Source organism: Lagopus leucura, unplaced genomic scaffold (assembly GCF_019238085.1).
Source record: "Lagopus leucura isolate 7727_CA_CO unplaced genomic scaffold, USGS_WTPT01 Super-Scaffold_100004, whole genome shotgun sequence".
NCBI lineage: Eukaryota > Metazoa > Chordata > Aves > Galliformes > Phasianidae > Lagopus > Lagopus leucura.
In genome coordinates, this window is record NW_024962264.1 from 4,080,710 (window position 1) to 4,108,523 (window position 27,814).

At 37.2% G+C, this 27,814-nt stretch overlaps 1 protein-coding gene across 2 annotated transcripts in view; it reads left to right on the forward strand.

Annotated features, from left to right (window-relative positions):
- TLL1 (tolloid like 1) overlaps positions 1 to 22,059 on the forward strand; it is a 132,752-nt gene extending 110,693 nt beyond the window's left edge. For both annotated transcript variants that reach the window (XM_042871945.1, XM_042871946.1), the window contains exons 17-21: positions 6,077 to 6,202; positions 7,565 to 7,692; positions 12,290 to 12,503; positions 18,864 to 19,114; positions 19,786 to 22,059. In XM_042871945.1, coding sequence (XP_042727879.1) covers positions 6,077 to 6,202; positions 7,565 to 7,692; positions 12,290 to 12,503; positions 18,864 to 19,114; positions 19,786 to 19,920 — 854 coding nt within the window. In that variant the 3' untranslated portion in view covers positions 19,921 to 22,059. The remainder of the gene's footprint in view (positions 1 to 6,076; positions 6,203 to 7,564; positions 7,693 to 12,289; positions 12,504 to 18,863; positions 19,115 to 19,785) is intronic.
- The last annotated feature ends 5,755 nt before the right edge of the window (positions 22,060 to 27,814 follow it).

Below are 27,814 nucleotides of genomic sequence, written 5' to 3' on the forward strand. Positions count from 1 at the left end.
TTAATATACTGCAGAAAAACAGATCTTAATATTTTCCAAAAAATTTGTCTTTATTGGGCTGTAATTTCTCTGCAGCAGATCAGAGCTGTCAGTTTATATTGTAGAAGGACACATACTGTTGCATGAAGTTATTTAGATATAAGTGAAGCTTGAGATCTGTGGACAGATTTGCACAGCAGAGGTCTTTGCAATTGCCTGCTGAGACTAGATTATGATAATCTGGCTGTGGCAGAAAAACAGTTTGTGTTAGTGTCATTTTGCATCATGCTTTTCATATTCACACGTATGCATGCGTATGTTATGTCATGTAAAACAAAATAACAAAACAGTTCCCTCTCTGAAAACTCTGGAAGCAATTCAGAAGCATCTGGGATTTGCATTTTGCCACCTTTTTTTCTTTTTTTTTCTTGTAGCTTTTGAAAATTTGAATCTGAAAAATTCTGATTATTTTCAGCATGTAACAAAATGTGTTACCAGTCACCATTATTAGGGTTTGTTCACTAAAATGCTTTAGCAAAGCTGTCATGTAAGTGGTATTGCACTGGTTAGCTCTAATAAGGACTATGACAAAGTAAGGTAATGTGAATCAGCATGCCATATGAGGCATAGGGAAGTACAAGGAGTGGAAAGTGAGGAAAGTAAATGTCTCGAAAGACAACAAAACTTCCAGTGTTTTCCCCTTATGACTTAGATTGTTTATTTATTTATTTGAAAAGCAATAATGCAGAAAGGAAAAATGGGATTTCTCTCATATGAAGAAATGAGCTTTTGAGAATATCATTTTCTCCTAGTCCTCGCATTTCTGTCGTCACATTCATTCAGATCTGTCTTTGCATGTAGTATTACCTTTTATGTAGCTTTAAAATGGTACTTTGCATTTATAAGAGACTATCGGGGTTTGCTCAGTACTTGTAGTTTGTATATACATGCACACAGCAGAGCTTCCTCATAGAAGATTTTATACAACTATTCAGTTCATGGAGACCTAGGAGTGCCAGCAAGCATTGTGACTTAGTATGACTTTTTGCAGTAAATATTTTTGCAGTTAAATATTGGTGTTCCAGTTCTAAAAATGGCTTTTATTACATAGTTCAGAATCTATAAAGCTATGGCAGATAAGCTTGGCAATTACAGCTCTGAAATTTGTAAGCATTGTAGTTAAGGAATTATGGTTTGTGGCTGTGCTGAACATGACACATGCAAATTCATGAACATGACACATGCAAATTCACTTAAATTTCTGTCTTCAATGTTTTTTGATGTTTTTTACTTCTTGTTGCTTTTTAAGCTTTTTTTTTATTGTTTATATAATTAACGTTATGAATGTGTTGTAGAAAGAACTCAGGTAACTGCTGTATGTTTGGGAATGATTGGGCTGTAGTTCATGCAATTCAAAGCATCATGCTGTAATCCTTCAGATCTGTTTCAGTTTTGAACGAAATACTGTTTTTTTTTGTCCCTGGTTGAAAACAGATTTTTCTTACTAAATTAAAAATGATAAGTTTTAAACGTTTCCAGTGATCAGCAGAATAAATCCATTAGCCAGGGCTAAGTCTAAACTAATGTGTTTGTTTTTGTTTTTTTTTAATGAATAGAAATAGCTGAGTATAGAGTATATCTAATCCTCTTCAAAGAAATGTAGTCTCATGTAAATAGTCTTTGAGTTGTAAATATACAAATGTGCTGAATGCTTCACAGTGCATTTCTGCTGCAATCTCTGCTTTCGTTTCACAAGTTCAACAGCTCTGTATTTTCTTTTTATTCTTCCTCAGCTTTTCTGTTTATCACTTCTTTTATTCTTACATGTTACCTTTGATTTCTTGATCAAAACAGAAACTTTGTAATACTTAAGACAAGTCAAATTTTGAACTTAAAGCTCAAACAAAAGGCTTTAATCTCGCAGTAATTCACTGGACGCAATTCTTCCGGCTGTCAGAAAATGATATCGTTTTTTTACCACTGAATTCCTTAATATAAATATAATATGCTAATCATCCATTAATTAAGCATGGACTTGAGACTTCATCTTGTGTATTCAGACTTTTGGGAATTAATAGCTGATCACTGTTCAGCTGACCTTGTGGTTCTTTTCTGCCTCTTTTTAAGCTTGTCGTCAGAAAGCAGTACATTTAGAATGTAATCTACAGATAAATACTTAATGTTAGTTATTAGTGTTCAGGATGCTTACTAGAAGACAATAAGTATTTGTAAACATTTAGTTGTAAAACCATACCTCATGAAAAAAAATCAGTAATGAGTAAAACACTGCTTCTTGCAGTCTGTTCACTCCAGAATGCTCAGCAAAAGGGAGGTAGGTAAATCAAACAATGAAGATTTAGAACAGTGATGTGTTCCTCAAGCACAACCAAGAAAGTTTTTTGCAACTCTTTCAGTGATGAATTCTGCAACCACAGCTATAGTTGAAGAAATATGGCTGAGCTCCAGCTCAGATGACAGAAAGCAGTTTTTGGGTGATTGAAAACCAATGCGATAAACTGTGAAAGCAAACAGTGACACAGTGCACAAAAATGACCTGCACTAGGAAGCTATTTTTGTTGATATAAGAAGACATATAATTGCTTATTTGGCTGCAAAATGGTGTTAACAGCCAGCCAGGTGCTATGGGAAAGTGAGAATTTTTTTTTTTTTTTTTTTAAACATTCTGTAGAATTCCCATTTGGTCAGACAGATCTGAAAAAAAGCTTAGTTGGTAGCCATTGCAGCATCCACCTAACCAACAGAGAGAATGTTCTATGATTATAATCCAGTTTCCTGGGTGTGGAGGAGAAACTAGGGAGTTGTCACATTCATTTTTCAATACTTTTGCAAAAATGTTTTGGAATTGGCTTCTAAACTAAAAGCTTCCAGAAACAAGGTGTGTGCACTGTTTTGGGATGGTTTTTTGGGGTGTGTGTGTGTGTGTGTGTGTTTGTTTCGCTTCTACCTTCCTCTCTTCTGTCCTTTCTTTTGCTCTCTCTCCTCTTCTGCTCTTGGTGGAGGACAGTAACCTATTCTCCTCTAATAGAGGAGTGAAAGGAAATATATAATAGAATGTTAAAAATATCTTCTTTTCTGTGTTTTTTCTTATGATCTATCCTGATAATTTCTTTAAATCAGTCTTTATTTAGTGGTACATTTAATACCTTGTCATAATGTCATTAAACTGCTTCCATTTATCACTAATTTTAGAGTTTTAAATGCACATAATTTTTCACATGACCATTCAAGCTGTGGTAATTGATGTAATACTGAAATGATTTTTGGGACATTTTTTCTTGGTTGATGATTCACTGATCAGTTAAAAAGAGAAAGCTAGGATGTTTTCTAGCCTTGAGTAGATTTGTTCTGGAGCACAAACTCATCTCTGGTGCCATCCTGGTACCTTTTTTTCCACAGACAAGAAAACTACCTGCAAAGAGAAAATTTTTGTTTTCGAATCTTGCAAGGACTTGGTACAGGTCCCTTCAGGCCGAGTACGTATTATTCACAGACTGGTGGCCTCTGATGGTCTCAGAGGTACGACCATTTGTCCTCTGAATGATTTCAGCCTAACGTTTTGTTGGGAATGGATCTTTCCCTATTCTGAGTACTGAAATGAGAGAAGAAAGAAAGTATCCATTCAGAACCGGGGAAACTCATTTCCATCTGTCAGCATAACAAATGGCTTTGTTTTTACATGGCAAAACATTTGTTCCTATAACTAATACAGACTAATTGTTGTTTTTTTGTTGGTTTTTTTTTTCTCATGAATTTTTAAAACTGGGCAATCAATCTGACAGAAAATCTGTTCCGAATTATGAAGCGTGAGGAAAGCTTGTTCAACAGTTGCATCCTTGATTAACCGTCTACAAATAATTATTGTAGTTCAGATATGTACGAAAGCTTCTCTTTTCTACCTTCTGTCCACGGTTTTATATCAGTTTCATCTCAGAAGTCCAATTTGGGACTGTTTTCTTACGCACTTGTCTCTAATACATTGTTTTACAAAGTACTCTTTAATGTTAAAATACTTTTCTCTATTTTCACAGTTTGATGGAAGGTGAAAATGGAGAGGGCTTTCACTGAGAATTTCCATGCTTACTATGTACTGGAAAATCAAAGTTCAATGCATTTTGAGCTTGCCTTCCATTTATTGTGTTATTTTGGTAGAAAACTGCAAACTAATACTTAGGTGGGGAAATATTGAAGAGTTTTCTTCATAATACATTTTATTTCTCATTTGCTTGTTACTATTCTTCACTCACAACGTGGAATTAATTTACAATAGCGCTTGCTTTTGCAAGGATGAAAGATAAAAACTTTTGTTTGAAATGAAGACATTTATTGTCTCCATTTGAGACTTGAATTGCAAGGTGCATAAGCAGTATACTGTAAAGGCTTTTATGCTTCTTTCATCATCAACATGATCACCGATACCAGGCTTTGGATGTGTGACTCTGGAACCAACATACTTTTTTTGCTGTTTCACATCTACAGAAAGCTTTCAGAATCTTTCAGTGTAAACAGATTTCAGATTTACAGGGCAAAAAAATGCAGTAGATGCTTAGGTTAGACTGAAAGGATTTCTCTGCATCATCATTCTGTATTAGAAGTAGAAATTGATTTTTTGCCGAAATGCTTTCAAGTTGATTAGTCAAGTGTTGCATATATTTTGGCAGATAAAGCTGATGTCTGTGTAATTATAATGCAGATTTACTTTGTTGTCTTACTCAATACAAGCAACAGTAAAACTGAGGAAAGTGCATAAGATGACAAAAGAGACTTAAATTATCTATAATGTTTGTAATCTGTAGAAATTCTTACTGTGCCTAATGAAGTCTGAAGCATCACATGTTAACTTGTTCAGAGATAACACTTATTGTTGCTTTCCAAGGCACATGAGGCTGAAGGGAACACATACTATGCATTCCAGCCTTGCAATAAATGGACATCTGAAATGACCATTATTCCTTTGCACATTTGCCTCTTCTATTTTGTATGTTGAAATGGCAGAGTCTGTAAGATGCAGCTGTATGTAAACATTCGCGTATATACACACACTCACATAATAATATTGTTTATATTTTTATTGGTCAGGTTTTATACTAGTGTGTATACATATGTATATAAATGTATATAACCATGTCTATATACATGCGTGTGTGAGTGTGTATATATATATATATGTATGTATGAACACGTCCAGAGCAGTCTCCCTGTCTCAAATGGACTGGCCTCAACTGAAATGACAGCAGCTGAATGACATAGAAGGGTGGCAGCTGAGGCCTCTTGCTAGAATGACAGCCTGTTAATCTAGTTTGGCTTTTTTCCATGAATTTTTAGCTGTATAATGCAGGTCATATTTCCTCCCCTACTCTCTGCTTTACTTCTAACACACTAAAAGCTCTTTTTAGGGATTATATGTTAATAAACAGAACTGCATGCTATATTGTAGACCTCCTTGAAATAATTAATGCCAGTTTCTTTTGTATGCTTTTCAATGAAATGTTTTCCTTTTCAAGATATTCTGTAATGCCCAGGTTCATTTAAAGTAAAGCACACTGCCACTCTGCTGGAAAGAAAAAGCAACTTATTCAGAAAGTTTATGTTAAGTCATTCTTTTCTTATATCTTAAATGTGCAGAGCTGGAAGCCTTCTTTGGCCTCTGTCTGCCTTTCAACACGCCACTGTTAAATTGTGGAATTTGCATAGAGCTGGAATATTTTGTGTTGGTCATAAATTGCACTCCTGTTGTTTATCAAAATAAAGCTCTAGATTAAATATTTATGAAATCTTTGCCAGCTAGACCAGTTGAAGGAGTAAATGCTGGTAACTGTCTCCTTTGATGCAGCTTGTTTGATTATTAGTGTTCCCCTTCCCAGTGATCTGTCCCTCACTTCTAAGAAAGATGAGGCAGAATATCTGAGCCATGGTGTAGGCTGAGCAATAAGCAGGTAGAAGTAAGTTAGCACAAAACTGAGAAGAATGACTGTGCCTTAGTTTATCCTCTTGTGATCTCAAAGTCTATGCTAAACCCTTTTGTTTTTGAGGAGAAGCTCTTTTTCTGTCTGCTCACCCATTCTTGTGTATTTCTTAGACAAGGATGAGTGTTCGAAGGACAATGGTGGTTGCCAGCACGAGTGCATCAACACGGTAGGAAGCTACGTTTGCCAGTGCCGGAATGGATTTGTGCTACATGAAAACAAGCATGACTGCAAGGAGGGTAAGTTCTATGGTATTTGGACAGTAGATTATACAGTTCTTTCAGCAACATCTTTGCAGCAATCCTTCCAGGGGAAAAAAAAATAGATGGTGTCTTGCAGTCTTAGATATTTGGGTGAAACAATCCCTTTCCCCTGTTCCCGCACTTCCTCCATCCCTAGCACTTGTGCATGTTTCAGTTTGAGGTTCCAGAAGTTTAGAAAATTAGGAATTATTGACCACTCAACTTCAGCAGGAAATGCTACTTGTAGTAGTACCGTGAAGTGTAGAGCATTTAGAGCTGCAACAGGATATTAATCTAAAGCAGTACAAAACAGATGGAGTTTTTGAAGAGGAGCGTGGTAAAGTTGTCATTTGCTTCCATCACTGGCTGTGAGCATCCTCACGTTTAGACTGGCATTGTATCTGCTTTTGTGAGACACTGTTCAGGTTTTATTTTGGGGGCACATATTCAGACAATCTAAACTCCAGTCAAGTCTCTACACCTCTTTCTTCCTATTTTCTGTCTAAAGTTGTGACTACCTCCAAGCAAACAGTAGGCTTGGTGACTTAAGTACCATTTAGATGATCTGCAAATGATCCTAAGTGCGTAATATCCTACGAGCCTCTGTAATTTTTCAAGATTGTTTTCTAGCTCCTTTGTGAATCACTTGTCTTACCCCTGATTTTGGAATTATGCTAGCCTCTTCTAAAAGATTCTTGTTAAATAATTCTCTTATATTTATAAAGAAACCTGAGGTTGTTTAAGAAAACAACAAAAAAACCAAGCAGGTGTTTTTTGCTTGCCTTCTTCACGTGGTAGGTATTTTATTTATTGAGAGAGGCACTTCTGGATTCAGTTTTGATAGGAATGACACAACTGTTCTTGGTACATAGTAAGAATTTAGGCTTAGCAGTTATATACTTTTCCCCAGAAACTACGTTTTAGGTTGTTTAGCTGATTCCTCTGTGCTTGCAGTATGAAAATTTGTGAGAAGAAAACTACGTTGTTCAAGAAATATCATTTCATGTTGTATTGGCAAGATATCCTATGTGGATTTTCATACTTACTTGCAAGCGGAACGGGGGAAAGATTAGAATATTTGACTGTATTTTAATGCACAGTTTGTATGTATTTATATATTTACATTAAACAAGTAATCCATTGTAAACAATAGTGTATGTTTCACAAATCAAAACATGCTAGGTTAGTTGCCATAAATGTTTGTCAGAGGAGGAATGTGATCCTTCACACTTGGGAGGGTGTTTAGCTATGTTCCTAATGATCTTTCAGTTCAGTGGGTCACCTGACAAACAGTGTACTTTTCTGGCTACCTCTGAATAGAGAACTCCCAGACTAATTGATGCTCTCATATTGGCACAGCTGAGTGTGAACAGAAGATCCACAGTCCCAATGGCATCATTACAAGTCCCAACTGGCCCGACAAGTATCCCAGCAGAAAGGAGTGCACCTGGGAAATCAGTGCCACCCCTGGGCAGAGGGTCAAATTGGTGAGTAGCATCTGCACAAAGCCAGTGCCATGGATCTGCCCATAGGGCTTATCTGCTCTGAGCTCAGCCCCAGGGCTTTTTCAGCCCAGGGTACTTAGGGGTGAGCCCTGTAGCTCTCTACAGTATTTGTAGCAAATGATTCCTTGGTTCAGCAGTGAAGGAATTCGTCCCATTGTTCCACATCTTTCACTTATCCAAAATAGGGCTTTTTAGTTCTAAAGAAATGATATTAGCATGAGTATGCAGAGTCCTCCTCACAGGTATTAAAGCAATAAACAGACATGCTACAGTAATACTCAGGAGAAAGACTCATAGAATCACCAAGGTTGGAAAAGACCCACAAGATCACCCAATCGAACCATCCACCCATCACCAATTGTTCTCACTAAACCACACAACGTCCAAACATCCTCAACACAACATCCAAACGTTCCTCGAACACCTCCATAGTCAGTGACTCCAGCACCTCCCTGGGCAGTGCTGACATGCACAGGCTTTGTCCTGAAGGTCTTAGCAATGTGAATGTGTTAGATGGAAGGAGAGAGAAATTGATGTATCAGAAATTTTGGAGCGAGGAAACCAAAGAAGAGATGTATCTCTGCTGTAAGAAAGTAGAAGCAGTAGCCTAAATTGTTATGGGGCTGAATGGGATATTGCCACCTCATAACTCCTGACCTTAACCACAGCCATAACCCCTTGTTACTGGTGCTGATGTGTGGTCATTTGTTGATTCCAGATCTCCAGAATTAAAAATTTTAGTATGTTCCTGCGGAGTAGGAGGTGTGGAACAAGCAGTGCATGATCTGTTCGTCCTAAGGGTGAAAAACAGGTTTTTGTTTCAGATGTCCTTCCTTACTGTCAACTATGAACAGTACTTCATCCCGTCTGCATAAGCAGAAGCCAGTCAGACGTTTGCAGGGGCATGTTGCTGTAAAAATCTTTTTTCCATACTTTTCTAAAAGAAAGGTATTTAAAATGATCTTTTGCCAGTGAATTTTGAAAAAAAAAAAAAAAAAGAAAGAAAAGAAAAAAAAAAGAAAGCAACAGAATTTTACTGATTTTTTTACTAAATTTTGTGAAATAAAATTTAAAAAAATAACCCCATGATTTAGAACCTGAAATCCACTTTTCTATGGCCAGTAGTGTCAGCCTACTGAATTCTGCACGTGTATGATCTTTAAAATCTGTCTAGTGCAGCAAAATGTCATATTAATAATATTAAAGCAATAATTCCACTATAGATAAAAAAAATTTTTTTGGGGCTTCCATACTGTATTCAAGTTTATTCCTCACGGTTTACTTAAACAAATTAAACAAGTAGAGAATTGATTTCATTATGCTGACAAACCATGTGAATTGTGAGGCTGTTTCATTTTCTGAGGGGTCTGTCTGTGCAGAAACTAATCACTTCTGATTGTTCTCACTCTGATAATCACTGAAGTCTCTTCCTGAGAAGGGTAGAGTTAAGCATTTGGTGTAATTAAGAAGACAAAAAAAAAAAAAAAGAAATGCACTTCTGAATTTTTAAATGAAACGTGCAGATAAAGATGGCTTTGAAAATAGCTGTATCAGAGAGAAATTTTCTTAGGTTAATCAGCCGGATGTTTATAAGAGACAGACTGAAGTGTCCCATTCAGGCAGCTGTCTGTAAGTGCCACCAACATATCAACCCAGTAAGTGCTACGGATAGATAGAAAGGCTGGCTGTTCGGAAACTGTACGTAACACTTCTGAGTACCATTCCCACTAATAAGACAACCGAAGTGGGGACTGTAGTGGTGGAGGAATAGATATTCAAAAGTATTTGTCCCAGGAAAGGCCAGGTGTGATTTAATTATATTTCCAAATTTATTAAGTAATTTGTGAACACTGCTGACACTAAATGGTAGAGAAGAAGTTCGTGTTAGTTCTTCTCTTACAAGCCTCTTCATAGTCCATAGTTAGGAACTAACCTCTGAAAAAAGAAGCAGATTATCTCAGAATGCTTAGAAATATTCGACTTGTGTTTCCTTTTAAATACATTTTCTTTGATTCCACTTATAATTTCTAGATTTAAGAACTAGACTGCACAGATGTACAAATGTTTTCTGTTTTCCCTTGCGGGATTCAGCATAAGATATATTGTCTTCCTGGTGGTTTAGGAATTGCAGTGTTAATTGGAAAGAAAAAAAAAGAAGGAAAATAATAGACATTTCTTAAAGTTCATGGTGAGAAGTTTTTTTCTAGCAAGTGATGCATTTGTGCTGATTAGAAGTAGATAAACTAAAAAAAATTGGAAACTGGATCACGTCTGTTGCTCCCACTGTTGCTTTCACTGACTGAAAATTGGCTTCTCTCAATTTTGTAAATAACTCCTTTACAGTTAGTCTCACTTGTTTTGTTTTGCTGGTTTTTTTTTAATTTTATTGGGTATAAACAATTGTACATACTTGGCATCATAGAAGTAGGAGCAGCAGGAGGAACTGCTGTACAGCTGTTTTCACTGCTTCTACAGTTTTGTTCCCTTAATAGAAAACACTGAGTTTCCTGTGCTGTGAACCAATGTCTACCGTTTTGTTCAACTTTCCACTTTTCACAGACTGAAAATATGAAGGCTGCTCCAAAACTAATGCCTCCTGTTTTAAAATGGTGGCTCATGACATCAGAGGCAGATGTCAGTGTTACGGCAGTAGAGGTTGAACTTTCCTGCCAATATTCCATTACATGTTACTGTGTGACAGAGGCAGCAGAAGAGCAGTCTGACGAATGATGTCTGACGTGGGAGGGTGTGTGAAGCAAAGGAACTGAATTTTCCACAAGGAAAAAATGGCATCTATTGACATTCATCTGCTCTTACTGAATGTTTGTGGAGACCAAACAGTGGATGAGAGAGCACAGTGAGGCAGTGAGTGCTGTGTTTCTGCAGTGGTGACAGCGATGTGAACACAAGCCATGTTGTGGATGGCCATGCAGGTTTTTACAAGAGTGGCATGCAGGATCTTGTTCATCTCTGGGGAAGATCCACAGCTAATGGTGGCAGCTATGTTGAAAAATCCTGATTTGTAGCTGAGAACTTGATCTATCAAGTGGTGCTATTGTGTTCTTTGTATCTCTTGCAGTTTCTATGGAAATAAACAGGAGGCACTGCTTTCAAAGCAACTTATGTACTATTTTATTATTCTGGCTCTTTGGGAAAAGGGCTTCATATGTTATCAGTTGATATTTCTTTTATATCAGCTGTTGAATATAAATTATCACATTTTGTATTGGCTGGATTCCACAAGGAACTCTGTAGGTTGGATTTCCTTTGGTGTGCCAAGTACAATGCTTAATTATGATATTTGTTCAGTAACTGGCAGGAGATTTTTTGTTTTGTTTTGTATTTTTATGTAACTTCTTCATTGTTTGGTATTTTTTGTCTGTTTGTTTTGTAGCTATGTGATTACTCAGCCGTGTGAGTACTCGCAAGAGCACTTTTACTTTGTGTTTTCATATTTTCAATTCTGCCTTGAACAGTAGTTTATTTGTAAAAAAAACAATTCACAAAGCTGTGTATGTATATTACATTCTCAGTAAGAGAGGCGAAAGTACCAGCGTTTTAATCAGGTTCATACTTGGCCCTGGTCAAAAAGCCATATCTGAAGTCTTTTAGATGTTCTCTTAACGTAAATTTATTGCCACTTGTTTGGTCTTGGAAGACACTCTTCCTTGTTTGAAAAGCAACTGTTACTTTTCTGTGCTTTAACAGTTTCTGTAGGGTGCAACATACACATTTGGGAAATGCCTTTGTTTAGATGCTCGAAGAAGTCTAAATTGCAGAAATTTTCATGAGATTGTTGCTCAGGCTCTGTTTCAAATGGCCCACAATTTGCATTTTTTAATAGAACTGAATTTCTCCTGACGAGCTTCCCTAGGAACACAGAAATTAAAACAAATGTTTCAAAGTGTAGAAGAAACATCATAGATTTGAAATGAACACAATTTGAAATTGTGTTCAGACTGTTGCAGTAATCTGAATCATGGGGGAGCTGAAGAAAGTAAAGTAGTCTGCTGAAATATTTAATTCTTTATATATAATAAATTTAATCAAAATAACTTTCCCATTTCTCGTAGTTGCACTAGCAAAAATGTGATGTTAGCACGAAGGATGCAGCTTGAAGTATTGTTAGTGTAGTAATAATAGAAATTCCATCATTAATAATAGATGAGGAATTAAAATTATCACATATAAGCAGGCATGTGGAAAGGTCATTCTCAAAGACTTCAGTTGTGAAGCAAGGTTAAGAAAAAAAAGAAAAGTATTATGGTTCACAGATGCTCCAAGGCCTCAGTTATCTGAGGCACCAGAAGACTTCCTGCTTTTTGCTCTGTTTCAAATGTTCTGTGAAATTTGGAATAATCCTATAAAGAGTAGTTACTCTAAAGAAAGGCCACAGTTGTCTAGATTTAAAACAGATATTCATTGGCTGGAAAGATGTGATTCTGACCTACGGAGTTGTAGGAGCAGTATTGCTATAATCTGTTGTTTCTACTTTGTGTTCTGAAACAGTATGCCAGCACTACATATGTACCTTGTAAATACAGTACTGCATTGACTCATTTTGCTTCTTTTTCCCCAGACTTTCAATGAATTTGAGATAGAACAACATCAAGAATGTGCCTATGACCACTTGGAAGTGTTTGATGGTGAAAGTGAAAAGTCGCCAATTCTGGGACGTTTGTGTGGCAGTAAGATACCAGAGCCTCTCATTGCTACTGGAAACAAAATGTTTCTCCGCTTCATTTCTGATGCATCAGTTCAAAGGAAAGGCTTCCAAGCAACACACTCTACAGGTCAGAATATCAGGATGTGGCTTACTAATAACTTCCCTTTCGTTCTTTAGTGGAAGATATTCAAGCATTTCTTTTTATAGGAACAGGATGATTTCAAAGATAACACAGTGTTACAAAAAACCTAATGGAACAGTAGGAAAAATTGGAGATTGCAGAAAACATTCTCTAGTATTTCAGACGTTTCTTTCTCTCTTTTTGTCTCCCATTTTTTCTTTTTCTCCTTCTTGCTTTCTCTTTCAGTTTTCTAAGGAAATGATTAAAAGATTTTTAAACATGATCTGATATAAATAAGTTTGTCTAAGAGATATTTCACAGGATTCATTAGTTTATTAAAGTTTCAATAGCTTTTCATTGTATTTTAAATGGCAGTACTTCACTGAGGCATGTGATGCACCTCTATTACTTTTTGTTCTAACTTAAACAAGAGCCTGGGCTTTCTATAAACAGCTATTACTTTCCTGCAGAGCTATAAAGGGAAAGACAAGCAAAAGAAGAGTAGGAAAAACAATACCAAAAATTGCCTGGAGAGTTTGGGAGAGTCATTTCCTTCCCATTTACCGTTTAATTTTGTTGTCGGTCAGAAATCACTGAAATTGAAAACGCAGTTGCATTAATAGATAAGGGCATTTTCAATGTGAGCGAGTGATTTTGCTGGCGTTGTTTGTCTTACAGTGGCCCCTAGTGCTCAATCTCTGAACTTCCACTGCCTGCTGTAAAACAGGGTGGATTTTTTTTGTGTTTTATTTGTTTCTTTGTATTTTCGCTTTCCCTACCTCAGTATATTCCTTCCCTTTCCTTTTACTTTTTTCTCGACGTGCAGTGCTTGACTGAAAATTCCTCGTATAGCAGCATTAACATTTTCTCTCTCTTTTTTTTTTTCCTTTGTTAAGAATAATTCTAAACCTGTATTAATTAAATTTTCAGAGAAAAGCAGTAGGAGACAGCGTATGCACTGTTTTTACTTTTCATGATCTGGGCCTGAAAAGGGAAAAGCTTAACTGCCTGTCATTCAATTTATGTTTTTCTTGTTGAGAAGCCTTTTTACAAACATCTTTGTTAGCATTCCCTACCTGAGTAACCCTTCAGCAGAAAACTAGAAAGAAATGGTAACAATTACTCATTTGTTAAATTACCATGAGGTAAGTAATTAGAGGTCAGAAGTCTTGTTAGGAACAGCTGGTGTGAAACTACCAAATAAAAGTGCTGACTTTTTAATGCCTTAACTGTAAAAACTGTCTGAGCAAGCATAATAGTGCTCTTCTGAGGAAGTCTGGAGAATGAAATCTGTCCAGTTTTTAAGAGTGCTGTAAAAATTATGAAGTTTGCCTTGTAAAGCAGAACCAGGACATTTGTTTCTCTGGTCTGCTGTTGTACAAAATGCTCATTAGGTTGAACAGCATGTCATTAGTACAAGCTTTGGTGAACCGCCTGAATGAGAGACAGCTTAGATCTTGCAGCTTTGAGGCCAAAACAGTTGTTCCATAGGAATATTACCTGCATGCTTTGGACACATTCATTAATGAATCTAACAAGTGTTTAAACTATGGATTTTATTTTCTTATGCTTTTCTGGATAGAACTATATAGCAGCAATAAAGAATCAAAAAACAGATTGAGTAAAAAGACTTTCCTCAGGTAGAGCAAAACTTACTAAGTACTGTTTTTGAAATGTAACATAGAAGGGAAATTCATTAAGAAGGAATTCATAAAATTCCTCCCAACAGAAAATTAAAGATCCTTGATTAAGGAGTGATTTGGTTGCTTAAACACCTGGATATCCCTTCTAGGCAGCTTTGTTTATGTTACCTGGTCACAAGCTGCTGTTGCAGGAGGTTCCAGATCTGTTGTAGGTCCTATTCTTATGTGCCAACCCTGGAACAAATCCAGGTATCTCAGATACCTCTGAGTTTAAGCTTTTAATTCGCTACTAGAATGGCTTTGAGAATTCAGTATGGCAATGCTGTATCTAACTTATATTCTTGTTTCACTTGTTCAGGTGGAGTGGGAGGTAGTGGGTTTTAAGCTTAAACCTTTTCCCATCTATCCAGCTTGTCAGTCAAGAGACAACTGCTCCATTTTCTGTTATCGTTGTAAGAAGTCTGAGAGAACCTAAAAGACCTCAAGAAATACCTAAAATCTTCTTGCTTCTTAACTGATCTAGAAAAAATCTCCCATGTAAAGCTATTATAAAAATAATACCTTACAGGTCAGACATATTTGTGTACAATCAGATATGCACATTGCCTTTACAGCACAACAGACACACCTGCAAAACTCTTTGATGACCAGTACAGGTAATGATACCTAGACTAAACCCAGCTGTCTGGCATTGCCCTCTGATGTAACCCCATCATAGTCTGTGTCATACAGGCTAAATCAGCACTGCAAAAGTAGTCTTTTGAAAGTACAACTTAGTCCTTAAGGGAAGAAAAAAAAACTTTGAATTTCTAAAATGGGACTCTCAGGATATTTTATTCTAAAACAGTAAAAGGCTGTAGTCCATGGGAGAAGGGCAGAGGAAACGTGTTCTGCTGTGGGGGCCCCTGAAATATGAAGGACATGGTAGAGAGAGTCCAGAGAAGGCAACAGGAATGATCAGAGAGCTGAAGAACCTCTCCCATGAAGAGAGAATTTGAGATTCGGTGTTGTTCAGACTGGAGAAGGCACTGGGGAGATCTGTAGGCCTTTCAGTACCTTAAAGGGACATGCAGGAAAAGCTAGAGAGGGACTTTTTGTCAGGGAATGCAGTGGTAGGAAAAGGGGTGATGACTTTTACATATTCAGAAGTTTTTTTACTCAGAACTTGATGAGTCACTGGCACAGGCTGCCCAGAGAAGCAATGGATGCTCGATCCCTGATTGGATAAGGATTTCTTTGGGCAACCTGGTCTAGTAAGAGGCACATCTGCCTGCAGCACATGATTGGAACTAGAAGATCGTTAAGGTCTGTGCCAACCCAAACCATTCTATGAAAGGGAATAGCCATTTTTTTGTGGTTGCTGGTATGGCAACAGCTTTCCTTTAAAGTCATGTCCACTGTAGCAAAAAAGAAGGAAACAATGCAGACAGTTCATTAAACATTTTCTTCTATAGCAGCTGTTCTGTGTCTGAAGCAGGGAGATGTTCTTAGCGTTGGCAACACTCCAGTCGAGAAAACGAAGTCATAAAAACGTAAATGAAATCAAATACTGAAAAAAGGAAAGAATAATCAGTTAGTGAGAGTAACAACAAGAAATAAATGGTTGAACTATCTCATTTTGCATATTTTCTTTAACATGTGCCTTTTATTTTATGTCTTTTAAAGTAGGACTTTAAAAAATGAGATTCAATAATAGATCATGCATAAACAGATTAGATTACTTACATTATTCATATTTCCTGTTTGGACTCTTTCATTCGCTTGCTAAGAAAAAACACATTTAAAAAAAAAAAATGATTTGCTCATTATTGTCATTATTACCTGGCACCTGGCCTGATGGCTGCAGATGGGTCTTGCAAGTCTCTAAAGGGAAAACAGATCCTTGCCCAGCAGCTGGCAGGGCTCATTGAGAGGGCTTTAAAGTAGGTATGAAGGTGGAAGGGAATAAAACCAGGCCTACTAGAGATGAGCCTAAGGGAACAGTTACAGGACTGGGGGTGAGGCACGGGGCTCAGCAGAAGTGCATCTAAACCAATGCACACAACATGGACTACAGACCGGAGGAAATGGATGCTGTTGTGTGGCAGGCAAACAGTGAGTTAGTTGCCATTACAGCAACATGGTGGGATTGCTCCCCTGACTGGAGTGCTGCAATGGATGGCTACAAGCTCTTCAGAACGGGTGGTGGTGCGGCTCTCTATGTTAGAGAGTGATTTGATGTTGAGCTTGGGTCAGGAATGATAAGGTTGAGTCTCTAGGAGTAGGGATCAGGGGCAGGGCGACAAGGCAAACATCCTGGTGTGGGGGTCTGTTATAAGACCTATATAAAGTCTTACAACCTATTTTAAACAAAGGTGCTATGCATTTCCCAATTAAAATGCCTAACCAGAATGAAGAGGCAGATGATGCATTCTATAAGCAGCTGGCAGAAGTTGCACTGTTGTCAGCCTTTGTTCTCATGGGGGCGCTTCAAGTTCCCTGATATATGCTGGGAGTACTCTCCCCCTGACCTGGACGTGTTAGATGGGGAGAAGAATAAACTCCCCATGATTCAGGTGGAAACTGTCAGAACCTACTGCTCCTTCTGGAGTGCCACAAGTCCATGGGGGCTGGCTGGGATCCACCTGAGGGTGCTGAGGGAGCTGGTGGATGTGATAACCAAGCTGCTTTCCATCATCTATCGGTGGTCCTGGTCAACTGGAGGGTTGGAGACTTGCCAGCGTGACTTCCATTTGCAAGAATGATTGAAAAGAGGATCGAGAAAACTACAGGCCTTTCACCGTGGCGTTGGTGCGAGGGAGGTTATGGAGCAGATCATCTTGAGGGAGGTCGCATGGCACTTGAAGGACACCTGGGGGATCTGGCCTGGCCAGCATGGGTTCGTGAGAGCTGGTCCTTGCTTGACCAACTTGGTCTCCTTCTGTGATTGTGTGACCTGTCTGGTGGATGAGGGAAAGGCTGTTGACATAGTCTACCTGGACTTTAGCAAAGCCTTCTACTCTGCCTCCCACAGTGTTCTCCTGGAGAAGCTGCCTCAGCAACCCAAGGCAACGTTAAAGGCTTGGGGCAGAGTGGCTGGAAGACTGTGTAGAGGAAATGGACTTAGGGGTATTGATTGACACTCGTCTGAACATGAGCCAGCGGTGAGAGTTCAGGTGCTGGAATGGAGTGCCCAGGAAGGGGATGGAGTCATCATCCCTGGAGATGTTCAGGAAACTTTTAGGTGTTGTACTGAGGGATGTGATTTAGGGGGGAAATATTGGTGACAGGTTGGACTGAATGATCTTAGAGGTCTTTTCCAACCGTGGTGATTCTATGATTTTACGATTGTTTCCCAGCTTAAGTGTGATTCCTTTTGGTACAGCATTGCAATTGGTCATTTTTGGTGTGGATGAAGTCAGTGCCATTGAGGTCAAATTTTCTCATTAAATCATAGAAATGCTTGAATCTTTCAGCTTGTTTTGGATTACAATGAAATAGCCATTTTCTATTACCTGCATTCAGTCAAAATTTAGTTAGACTTGTCTGATCAGTAACCTATAAAGAAATGTTAACTTGTGAATCTCAGGCTTTGTTTCTTGCACTTGGTGGTTTTGTGGGCATTGTAAGGGGTGGACTGTTCTTGGTAAGAAGCCAAGGCATAAGCTAAATGCTGCTGTGTTGAAATTTTCATAGCTACAAATAATAGCCTCCACCCATTTCTTGTAAACTTTAAAAGTGAGGTTTTTTTCTTTTAAATTACCTTGTCGTGACACTTTAATTGGGAAATGCATAGCACCTTTGTTTAAATTAACTTAAAAATTCATTCGGTATGTGCAATAATGAACAAATTTTAATTATAGCCAGTGAAATAAGGAATGGATAGAGAAATAGCACCTGTATTTGTTTGCTGTTATTCCATGCATTTCCAGCAGTGTCTGTTCTCCTTGTTCAAGCTGGCTAAAGAACAGTGTTCTGGACTACACCACAAAGTCTTATTTAAATTACAAACCCGTTAAGTAGTTATAAACAGTCTCAAAAGCAAGATATGTTTTATGCTTGTGTATAAAACCAAGTTTTATAATGAAAATTTGGATTTGGCATAGGGCAGGGATCTTCAGCTTAGGAGTTGCTTGAAAGACTTTCACAACTGCAAGACTTCTGCTGGTTGTAGCAGTTTTTTTCCAAGCCAGGATCTTTTTGCAAAGACTTGTCCATGTACTACATAGCAAACAAGCTAGCAAGGTTAGTTGTGCTGTTTAGTAAAGAGCTGGTTCTCCAAGCACAGTGTGAAGATTAAATCTGACACTCTTATGTAAGACAGGGCAAATGCATGAGCTCATGCTGATCACCAGCTGCATCTGCTAAAGCTGTCGTGTCCCTGCCACTTCTGTCATTAATCCATGCAGAAGGGCTGATGCCACTGAATGGTGGACACCCCACTTAGAGGTTTTGGCTTGTTCTCAAGTGTCTACCTGAAGAATGTTCATCCTTTTGTACCACTTTCCTTATAACTTTTGTTTTCCCTGTCTTTTAGTAGTTTACTTGAAAATTATGAAATATACACAAGTCTATGTAGATATTTAAAAGAAAAGAGAAAACGATGTGATTGGAAAAAATTGGAATAGTGAGTCTGTCTTCATTCTGGATGGTACTCTACTCTATGCATCCTCTGATTATGGAAAAAAAAAATAATAATTTTCACTGAATAAGCTTAGTCTACTTCTTCCCCCTTAATTTTCAGAGTGTGGTGGTCGGTTGAAAGCTGAAACCAAGCCCAAAGATCTGTACTCGCATGCTCAGTTTGGTGATAACAACTATCCGGTTCAGGCAGACTGTGACTGGCTCCTGGTGGCGGAGCGTGGCTATCGAGTTGAATTAATGTTCCAGACTTTTGAGGTTGAAGAAGAGGCCGACTGTGGTTATGATTATGTGGAGCTCTTTGATGGTCACGATAAGACAGCTATGAGACTTGGTCGATTTTGTGGTTCTGGGGTAAGTAATCAAGTACTAAAGCTTTTCTTTTTATTTCCACAGAAAGTAATAGAAAGAAGGAAGTGGCATAGGAAGGAAAAGGATATGGAGAGATTAGGTTAAGTTACTAGATGTTAGAATGAAATAACAAGTTATCTAATCTTTTTTTTTTTTTAAAAAAAGGAATTTACAGATATGGCATTTGAAAGCATTTCACTGAAATGTTTTCCACAGTAAATATTCTTGTCTATTTATTAAACAAAGTATTGTTATAGTACATTAAGTTTTAAGTCGCTGACAGTAGAACATATGTCAGTTCCTTTAGAAAAGTTGGAAGCATTTTCCCTTACAGAGAAATGCATTGGTATTGAAAATTAACACATTCAAATTCCATATATTTGAGTGAAGTCACATTATGGGGAAGAGGTACCCAGAAAGCATTTATAATGTACTCATCTGTTGCTTCAAAAAGTTGTTTACAGCATTTAAATAGATAATGTTCAGGCCCAGAGCTCAAGATAGTGGAAGGTTGGATACTAGTACGACCCCCCAAAATTGTAATGGATGGAACTTCCACCGGCAGACAGAAATTCAAATATCTTGATTTAAACTGGTGTCCAGCTTTTAGGAATTTAGGTCAACAGATGATTTACTTACTGTTTGTTTGTTTGTGTGTTTTTAATTTATTTTAGCCACCAGAAGAAATCTATTCGGCAGGGGAAACTCTTTTACTTCACTTTCACACTGATGATACAATCAACAAGAAAGGATTCCATATACGATACAGAAGTATAAAATATCCAGATAGTGTGCACACCAAAAAATAGCACAAGAACCTCTATTCAAGAGAAGGAGAGCAAGACAAAAAAGAATGCACAGTGGAAAGGAAGTGATGTCTTTTTTATTTAACTGAAGTTACTAGCACAAATGTTTTTCTATGAGTCCAATTGAAATTGATGACTTAAAAGACCAGAGACAAAAAAATAAATACCTATCCCCGTGGAATACATGAGACGGTGATGTGCAGGCTCCATACTTGACTGTCTCTGCAAAGGAGGTGAAAGGACTTTGCACACTTCCAGGAGAATATGAAAGCTTTTGCTCGTGGTTTGACATTTGTCATAGATAAGTGAACATTCAACTATGTTCAAGTGAGGTGACTCTCCGAAACATTCTTCCTTCTGACAGCTGTATGGTGTCCAGGAGAAAAGGAAAAAAGAAAAAAAAAAAAAGCTGTTTCAGGTCATGCACTCAAAATACTGTCCTTATATCTATTTGCTTTAACTTCATATCCTGCAGACAGTGTGTATAAAGACTTGAAAGAAGATATGAAATTGGAAGGTTTCCCACATTGCTCTGTAGTTTCTACCTGCTCGTCTGTCATATCAGGTTATCAGCATTTTGAAACTGGAAAATCTTACTTCTGAAACGTAAAGAGTATTTTGTTTTACTTACAACTGAGAAGTCTGAACTGTTACATTGGTCATCATTAGCTTGACCGATCACTAGTTAACTGAAGTTGAACAATGTAAGCATCTGAAAATGTTAGGTTTGCTGATTAAGTAAGCTATGTCTGATGATGTGCTCTTATTTTGCACTGAACGTAGAATATAGACTGAGATGAAAATCTGTCATCAATCAAATCTGTATCCATGAGATATAGTTTTGTCTGAAACTCCTACTGAATTTGTTTTTAACAGTACACTTGGAGCCACTGCAAAGCTTTATTTCGTTGGACCTCTTTGTTAATGAGCTAATTGTCTTGTTTAGCTAATCAGAAATGAAGCTATAGTAGCATCCAAGTGGGAGGTTTCCTTAAGATATATATTTTTTTTCTGAAAGGAAGAGTATCTGTGATGACAAAAAAAAGCAAAACAAAACAGTGGACCCTGGATTTGTTTCTTATCAAGCGTGAATTCCTATGGTGCTATTCCGTGAACACTAAAAGCAGCAACAACAAAAACAACCAACGAGAAGTTTTAGACTTTTGAGCCAACAGCTTGCAAGATCATGAATGTCTCACTATGCCTGGCTGAATCCAGAGAAGGAAGGCTTTGCTGCTCCGAGGGAGGGCAGGTTGCAATGGCAGCACTAGTCCTGTGGAACAACTCCTACTATTGCCTTAGAATCCTCGCACACTATCAGACAGATCTTCCTGTGGATACACCTCTAATTTGATAAATAAGTCAATGACTCGGACATTTTAGCATATGCTAATAGAAGGATCTTCAAGCAAAATCCCCATCTGCAGAATGAGATCATCTGCCTGTAAATACACAGTGACTTGCTTTTGATGTAGAGATATGTTACGTTTAGAACTGAGGTATTCTATGTGCTTTAGGCCGTACATGGCTTTAGTCATAATGTATATGCTTTATGTAAGTATTGTATGTATGACTGCTTCAGGGGAGTGAGAGGTATTGTATGGATGAACACTGAATTGTTTCTTTATGTGCCAAGTTCTATCAGGACCCCATTTGACTGTAGCAACTTTTCTTTAAAGGCTTCATAGACAGATAATGGGACTTCTAGCTGGCAAGAACCAAGTTAAAAGTATTATGTTTCACTCTACAAGAAATACTATTTTGATATCCTTTCTTGTAAGTTGCTACTCAGATTAGCTTAGTTTCTGTTACCTTATTATGAACATACATTGGCACTAATAAATCTGATCTTTTTTTATAAAAATAAAAACCAAACGTCTGTATAGTTGTCTTTGACTGCTTTAACACCTGTATTCTGTTTACATCTTACCATTTTCTTTTCCAGACAGCTTATGTTTATGAAACTTAAAGCTGAATGATTTCTGTGTTTTTATAATGCTGATCCGCTGGCCTTTTGTTTGGCTCACATTACAGGTATTTGCACATGAAGTACATTTTTTTCAAGGTCTTTTATTACAAAATCCAGTTAGGAAACTTACTGTGCATATATATAAGAAACGCTTTTTATACATATAGACTACATGTAACAATAAATATGTATTCTTAATGTTGATACATAATTTCTGTACCATTTGCTGAACTTTTTTTTTTTTTTTAATTTTCCTGATATTTAAATTTGGGATTTTTTCCCCCCTCAGGGTTACTTTAACAATCACAGGTTGTTAAAGATCTTGCAACCAAGATGATTATTTTCTGGAGTGGATTTTTTTGTTGGTGATTCACCCAGGCTCCTGTAAGTGTGTACTACGTATAATAGTGTCACTGGAATAGTTGGAGACTCACAAGCTGAGGGCAAGAACACCAGATTTCCAAGACCCTGTGGAAACTGGTTGTCTGGGGACACATCGAAGTCTAAGTTTTGAGCACAGTATGTTTAGGTTTATTTTGCACTACAACATAGAAGTCACGAGAAGGTTCCCATAACTTGGAATATATAGTTAAATTTTACTTCTCTAATTGCTTGCTTTGTAGATTCCATGTGCTTAACAGTGGTGAAAACGAAGAAGGTGTTCTCAGTGATTATTCTGATGATTAAAATTCAATCTCAGTTACATCTTTTCATTGAACGTGATTTTAGTAGATATCTCGTGATGCCATAAAAAGGAGTTACTTCTGGGTAAGGAGGTTTTTCCTGAGGTAATGAAAATCACGTATTTTGTGAACTCCTTGTTTAATGGAGCATGCTTTATAGTTAACCTAACAATGAGATAATAATGAAAAAAAAATCATTTATACTGGAGAAATTGTGAAAAACGATGTGTGCTCCCCAAAAAATCTTTGAGAAATTTTTTTCACAACACAATATTTAAAGGTCTTACCTGTTGGCTACTCCACGAAGCAGCATTGCTTCAAGCACAGTTCGTTTTAAAATAGATTAATTGGATGGAAGCTTTATCTGCCTAATTTCTGTAATTTCACTGCATTACGTGAAGGGAGTGATGCAGTTATCAGCGGAATCAACAGTTTCTTTTATATATACATACATTTCAATGCATCCTTTGTACACATTAAAAATGCTTTATAGTGTATTTTTTCACTCGCCTGAAGGAGGAGTTAGATGATTAATTAAATTGGACAATGCATTTTTATTTTTATTTTTTTTACCAGGGAATTGAAGATAACCTAAGATACGACTTTTAAATCTTAATGGTGAGTAAATGCACGAGTGGTGAGGGGGATTAAGAGTGGGCAATAGTTCCCCCAGTTTTGTTCCACTCCCCAACCCTGCCCCATCACTTTCAGGCTTTGCTGTTCTGAGTTGAATATTTGGGACAGCACGTATTTTATTGTGATTTAGTTCATGTAATGAAAAACACAGGCAAGGGTTTAGTTATTACATGGAATAACAGGCTGAATGAAGTCTGATTAAAGCAAAAAGAACAAAGGAAAATGTATTTTGCAAGATTGTCTGATTGCTCCTGGTTCCTTGATTGAGCTCACAAATGAAGCAAGCTAAGCAGATGCAAAAATATACATAATATAAATATATATAAACATAATATAAAAGTGTTGGGTGGACAGTGAAAAGGGAAATACTGGATAGGTTTAGGTCTCTCTCTCTTAATCCCACCTCTACAACTGCTTTTTGTTATGTTTTCTACTTGTCTTGTAGATTTTGTAACCTGTAACATTGGTTTTGTAACTTATCAAATCCTGTCCTAATCTACGATATTAAGTAGATAAGCTTCTTTTTTCTCTTCAGTGACCCTTGGATAATAATCATTCTTCTTGTAGTGCTGGAACTCTCAGGAAGGATTATTGCTTCTGTGCATCTATATTGGAAGGTATTTGCCACGTGATGGCAACTTCTGAAATACAATACTAGTGATCATTGTGAATGTATGATTTTCTTGTAGAGCTTGTGCCCTGGCATTTCCAGCAGAATAGTGATAGAATTTATTTTTTCTCATCATGTTTCAGGTGAGTGGCCGCATGGTGAAATGAAATGGAATTACAGTGCTCAAGAAAGAATGAAAAAGGACATCTTGTCTCTTGCGTGTGTTTCTCACGGAGGAGAGTAAGATAGTTTAGGATATATTATGGGAATATATACAGGAGTAAAGTGACAGGTTTGAATAATAAAACAAAAGCCACGAGAGACTCTCGGATGTTAGAGATGAAATAATTCCCTGGGATTGATACCCCATCTCAAATATTAAGATCTATTTTGTACTGGGTATTGACCAATGGAGCAAGAGTAGCACCCAGAGGGGTATTTCAGTCATGAAAGTCCACAATAAAATCTGTGCAAAGCATTTGCTGTTTGGTCAGTGAATTTGGTAGTAATAATGATATACTTCTTGGACTTAAAATAACTGAAACTGGTGAAGATATAAGCACTATGACAGTAGACAGAAAACAGTAATTGTTTACATCTACAATCTGAATACTTCTCAACCAACTCAAAACAGGAGTTCTAAAGCATAGCTGGTGACAAAAGTTGCTGAACGGCCTTTATTAAGTTGAAGAGATGATTACAGGGTGAAAAATTTATCTGAAATACTTAGCAATATTAATATACTTGCCTTTTTTAATGCTGCTATGTTTTCAAATTATCATGATACAAACTGTTTGTGTTAGTGAAATCCATAACTTCATCTCTATGTAAGGAGAGGAGAAGGGAGAAAATTACTTATTGAAGTAACTAGTTACTTAAACATTGTCATTGTTGTGATGTCTTCAAAGGCAACTATTCTGGGGATATTTCTAGATAATCGTAAGTCATATGCCAATTATTAATATTTCTCTGTGAATCTTCCTTTGAAGTGCTGCACCATGTGCACAATATTAAGAAAAATATGCGTTTTAGACGAAGATTAATATATTCTGGAGTTTCTTGGCCAGTTTGACTTATTATGAAAATATTTTAGTGTTGATCTGAGTTTACAAGTTTTTAAAATAATAAAGCTGTTCAACTGCATTGCTGAAAGAAACTTTTTTGTGTGATAAAGGAGAATCTTCACATTAGAGAAATTTCCTGACTACTAAACGAGCTTAAGAATGTGGTTAGTTACTGTAGTCCCTATTTATGGTGAAGGTTGAAAGGAAAAAGGCGGAGTTAACTTACAGTACTGAAAATCTGGCTCTTAAATCTTTGTATCACAAAGGACATGTTCGTATTATGTATAGGCACAAGGAATATTTTGCTGAGAATGCTTCAGTATACGTTTATCCTCCTGTGAAAAATGTAGGTAAAGGCAATGAATCCTTTGAGTTGAATGGTACAGATTAAATGATGTAAGTAAATGCTTTTACCTCATGATGTCCGTTATTAATACACTGTTGTCCATTTTAACAATTTTTTCCACAGTTGTTTCATCATAAAAGATCCTTGAAAATCGTTGATACATCTGTCTAATAGAAATTTTATTTTTGTTTTTACCATGCCATTGCATTTTGCTAATTTTGCTGCCTCTAGAATCTTGCACTTACTGCATAGTTTTTGAAACCACCAATGTTTCACATTTGAAGAATTTGCTAACTTTAATTTCACAAGACAGATGGGGAAGGCTTGAAGGTATGCATGCTATCATCCACTAGACAAATTGGTTTCAAGCTGCAAGTCTTCACTGAGAATTGATGCTGTTGGGAAGTGAAGGAAACTTTTCTGTTGTTTATTGTTAGTATTACCTTTGATTAAAATGAAGAATGTATACAGGGATTGCAGAAGAACTGAAAGAATGCTAGATTATATAAAGCGAGAATTTGTGTTAGATTTCAGGTCACTGTTTTTTAGGTAAGATAGATTTTTTTTATTTTTATTTATTTATTTATTTATTTATTTATTTTAATGAATTAACGCCTAGAGAAATGTTTCAGGAAACCAAATAAATATATTGACTCTAATGAAGAGATCATTAGTTCAAACGACAACAACAAAAATAGCAAAAACCACCCAAGAGCCTGACTTTGATTTCTGTCTATTTATTTAAGATGCTTTATTTATGCTCACTGTTTTAAATGGCTTTGGAAAGGCAAATTCAACAGCCTTTCATTGCTCTGCCATCTGAGAAGTACCTCAAATAACACACGGTTGTGTGTTCTGCCTGGTGGATCCTGTGGTCTGTATCGTGTGCCTATGGTGACTACAGGGCGTAGGAATGGAGGAAAAGGGAGAAAATGGACACAATGTATGTGGGGAACGATTTCAAGCTCGAGGAGCGCAGGTTTAGATTAGATGATGGGAAAGTTCTTTACAGAGAGAGTGGTGAGGTGCTGGAACAGCTGCCCAGAGAGGCTGTGATGCCCCGTCCATCCCTGGAGGTGTTCAAGGCCAGGTTGGATGGGGCCCTGGGCAGCCTGGGCTGGTATGAAATGGGGAGGTTGATGGCCCTGCATGTGGCAGGGGGTTGGAACTTGATGATCCTTGGGGAGCCTTCCAACCCAAACCATTCTATGATTTTATGGCAGGCAACTGCAACGGCCCCTGCAAATCTGAAGATCCTGTGGTGAGACTACCATGAAGTGAGAGTCTTGGATGAACATTATGCATCTACTTGGTAACAAAGAGATTAGTCATAAGTATTATAAATGTTAAATTGCCTTTCTTCCTTTTCTTGACGCATTGTATTTTCATCAGCTATATACTGCTGAGGAAGAAAAGCCATATGAAAGGGTTGTAATTAAATATGGTGGTGTTATTACTTCTGCAAGAGGGCAAGAATACTTTCTTTTTTAGGTTTACTGTTGATTATGATGTTCATGGTTATAGGACTGCGAAAAATATCTCAAATATGTCCTTTAAAATCCCTTCTTTTGGGTGAAGCTGTTGCATCCTAAGTGGAATGGACCATTTCAAATTGATCCCTGCAAATACTGTTTGAATGGAAGATGTACAATAATTCCAACTCCTTCAGTGCTTGATGTCTCTCCAAAAAAGAGAGCTATATTTGCCTGTTAGGGCACTTCATTAAATATTTTTTTTTCTGATATCATGTCATCTTAGGAAAGCTTATGAATTTGTTCATTGTCTTCCTACTTCATTTATTCTAATGCAGTAAAAAGCAGACACGAGTTTGCAGCAAAATTTATTGTAAAATTAGGTGGGGATTTCATAAGGAAACAGATGCTTGGCTTGAATAGTTGAATTCTGGAAGAGGTCTACTGTTGCCCCAGTCTGCCTTTCCATCTTGCTTGCTTTGTATTTTGTCATGTTTCTTCAGTGAATTAAATCCCCACCCAGACAACAATTTAAAAAAAAAAATTGGTTTCATCTTTCCCACTGGAAATTTGTTTTGGGTGAAATGAACTCTTCTAGACCATTGCAATTAAGTGCTCTTAATCAGACATGTGGAGAGACTTTGTTTATGCTGTTTTGTGCTCAATTTCAGTGAGAAACATTGCATGGCTTTTGGCATTGTTTCTTTTGATTATTCCCTTATGGACTCTGAAATAAATTGCGAGTCCTTTGAAGAGGGTATTTTGAAACAGAAACACTAAGGAGTGGGTTATTCTGTTGGTTAGCTGACTTCACTTATTTCACTTACATGTAGAAATTTCCATTCTATCCCTACAAATCTCAAATATGTTTCAGCACAAAGGTACCTCACCTACTAGCATTTCATTACAAGCATGTGAATTCAGCAGTACATGTTGCAAATGAGCCAGCCTCTTAGCTGGACTGTGCAGTAAAAGTTTATAATTTGAATATGCTGTGCTGCTATTGTATGGTCTGCTTCAACGTTTAAGTGCTTTCTTGCTCATTTTCATCGTGCCCTGCATGGAGGGTTGAGACTAACTTGAGATTATTGCTTTATTCTTAAAGGTGGGGGGGAGG